Raw genomic sequence first — 2,394 nt, 5'->3', positions numbered from 1 at the left:
CTGCCCGCTCCTTCAGGTGCACAGCGCCCTGCCGCGTCATCTAGTGCATCGCGCGCCGCAGGTAGGAAAGCAGATCGGGCGGAAAGTCCACGTCGCCATTCGTTACAAACACGAATAATAGCCCCTCACGGCACACCAAGAGAGAGAAACACTCAGGCCCTCATTCACAGCAACGCTGCATCTCATCCTTCCCTGAGTGGTGCCTCCCAACCACACGGGGGCATCCTCTCCCCACAGGAACAACAACGGTGGCTCATTGTGACAGCCCAACGCAGGTGTCAGCAATCTGGTCGGCATAGTAATTGTCTCGCACCATGCCCCAGGAACAACGGCGGATTAATTACAGACGGAGTCATCACCACCTTTCCAGAACAACGGGTCATGTGATGTCATCCATCCTCCGTGACGTCGCATCAACCAGCAGTTGTGCATCTCCACACATTCGGTTTTCTTATTTCGCCGCATGGGTCACCAGAGCATGCTTTGCATCGGTGGATAACTTATAGCGCGGCATAACAAATTCAAGGCACGCCACGATCAGCCGAGCAGTTAGCAAAGCACACAAAGTAAAGAAAACGTTGGACGCAACGAGCACATGTGTTTATTCTTCAATGTGTATATGCAGACGGAATCGTGGAGTATGCGTTGCCCACCACGGACACCAACAGCACCACCTATTCGTCTTCTCTATCACGACTTTTTAATTCAGAAACACAGCAAGGAGAGAATGCATACAGCACCACTGCAATCCACTTCTGCAGGGAAAAGACCCTATTCATTTCTTGAGGGCCTCAGACTCATCCGAGATGTAGATCTACATCCCACGTGAGCAACGGTGGAGCGTATACCAGTAGAGTACTATATCCCCGCCTGGTAGAAGGAGATAGTACTAGAAGGGGAGTTTCGTTAAATGAACAAAAAAATCAATGCATACACACAAAAAAAAACGCATGGTCATTCAATATACTTCCTTTACATTGCTTACTGACTATATATGCGCGCATACATACTTGCAGCATAACGAGAATGCCAGAAGTGAAAACAACGCTTTCAAATTCCATTAATGTGGAATGTCCACAGGCGTAGACACATTCACATGCATAACCAACAGAGAGTGATGGTTGCCCACCCACTGATGGGCCTGCGCAATGCATCGCACATAAAAGGATCAGGCAAGAACAAGAGAAAGCATGAAACAACACCGAGGTATTGTATAAAGAGTAAAAAAGTAGCCAACAAGCTCTTCTTGGGACTCCACCTCCCACTCGACCTCGTTAAGAGAATTAGGCGTTAGAAGCCTATTGCTGCTCTGACATCGGCAGCCCAGCGCTGCAAAGAGAATCCCACAGAAATTAATTCACATTTTTTGATCACAACGGATGTCCGACATTCGCCCTCAGCAACTCTTCTTGAAGAGGACAATGTTGTACACCGCAGCGGTGGCACATCCCTTGTTGTTGGAACTTTCTCCCACTCGCAATGGGACAGGTAGCAAGACAGTTATATCCAAACACACATGCAGAAAAAGAAAGATCTGTCAAGTAGGTAGCAGGTAGAATACGGCGTCGCCTTCACGGTCAACTGGGAGGTTTCGCGGTGGATTTGTCAGCACAAAGCGTTGTCCATTAAGGGATAAGTTTTGTGTGTCAGCAATACGGCGGTGCAGGCCAATGGGCAAATAGCATACGCTGAGGCAATAGTTCACAACATCATCATACGTCTTCAGAGCTTCAGGTACAAGAGCAAGTGGAATTCGTCCCAACGATGGCGTCTCATCATCCATACCGCACACAAGCATGTCAATGATGTCAATGAATTCCTCCATGAAGTACATGCGGTGTACCAAAGGAAACAGCATATGTCTGCTAAGGGCGTTACCGATGATGTAGTTTGGCTCAAACACAAAGTCCACCTCGGCCTTTTGGCGAAGGAAATCGTCATCTGCGTAGGGCGGGAAGAGGGAAAGATGTTGCGGACTGTAGAGTTCCACCACAACAGGAATGTTGTGAAATGACGGCAGGATAGCTGTGAGTGAGAGGTCAACGAGCATGGATAGTCCACTGGTTGATCCACCAGTGATGTCTCCTGAGATAAAGATGAGGATGCCGGCACTATTCTTCACATTGCACCGCCGAAGATCATTTTCATTTAACCCGGAGCCCTCGACATACCTCACAGGAATCGTTTCCCCCAGATCTTTCCAGTAACGTTCAAAGTACGCGGAGTATGAGGTGTCCTGTGTCAATAGAACAATGTCATTTTGAGAATATGTCTGGCGGATGGAGCGCGAAACATGAAAAACGTCTGCAGCAGCTGAGACAAGAGAGCCCACCTGCGCCCCTTCCGTCTCGGCCGGTTTGCAGGTGGCGGTGGCCAGGTCGATGAGGACAAAGT

The 2,394-nt window shown here is 49.0% G+C and overlaps 1 protein-coding gene across 1 annotated transcript; it reads right to left on the bottom strand.

Moving 5' to 3' along the window:
• Positions 1-1,537: 1,537 nt before the first annotated feature.
• Positions 1,538-2,050, bottom strand: DQ04_16761000 (putative calcium/potassium channel (CAKC); the record flags this gene model as incomplete). The annotated part of the gene is made up of 1 exon (XM_009317501.1): positions 1,538-2,050. One exon carries the CDS (start codon positions 2,048-2,050, stop codon positions 1,538-1,540), a length of 513 nt encoding a protein of 170 aa, XP_009315776.1.
• Positions 2,051-2,394: the final 344 nt, after the last annotated feature.

The sequence above is a fragment of the Trypanosoma grayi genome (genome assembly GCF_000691245.1).
Source record: "Trypanosoma grayi strain ANR4 Tgr_1676_V1, whole genome shotgun sequence".
Classification (NCBI taxonomy): Eukaryota; Euglenozoa; class Kinetoplastea; order Trypanosomatida; family Trypanosomatidae; genus Trypanosoma; species Trypanosoma grayi.
This window is presented reverse-complemented; position numbering and strand designations above follow the sequence as displayed.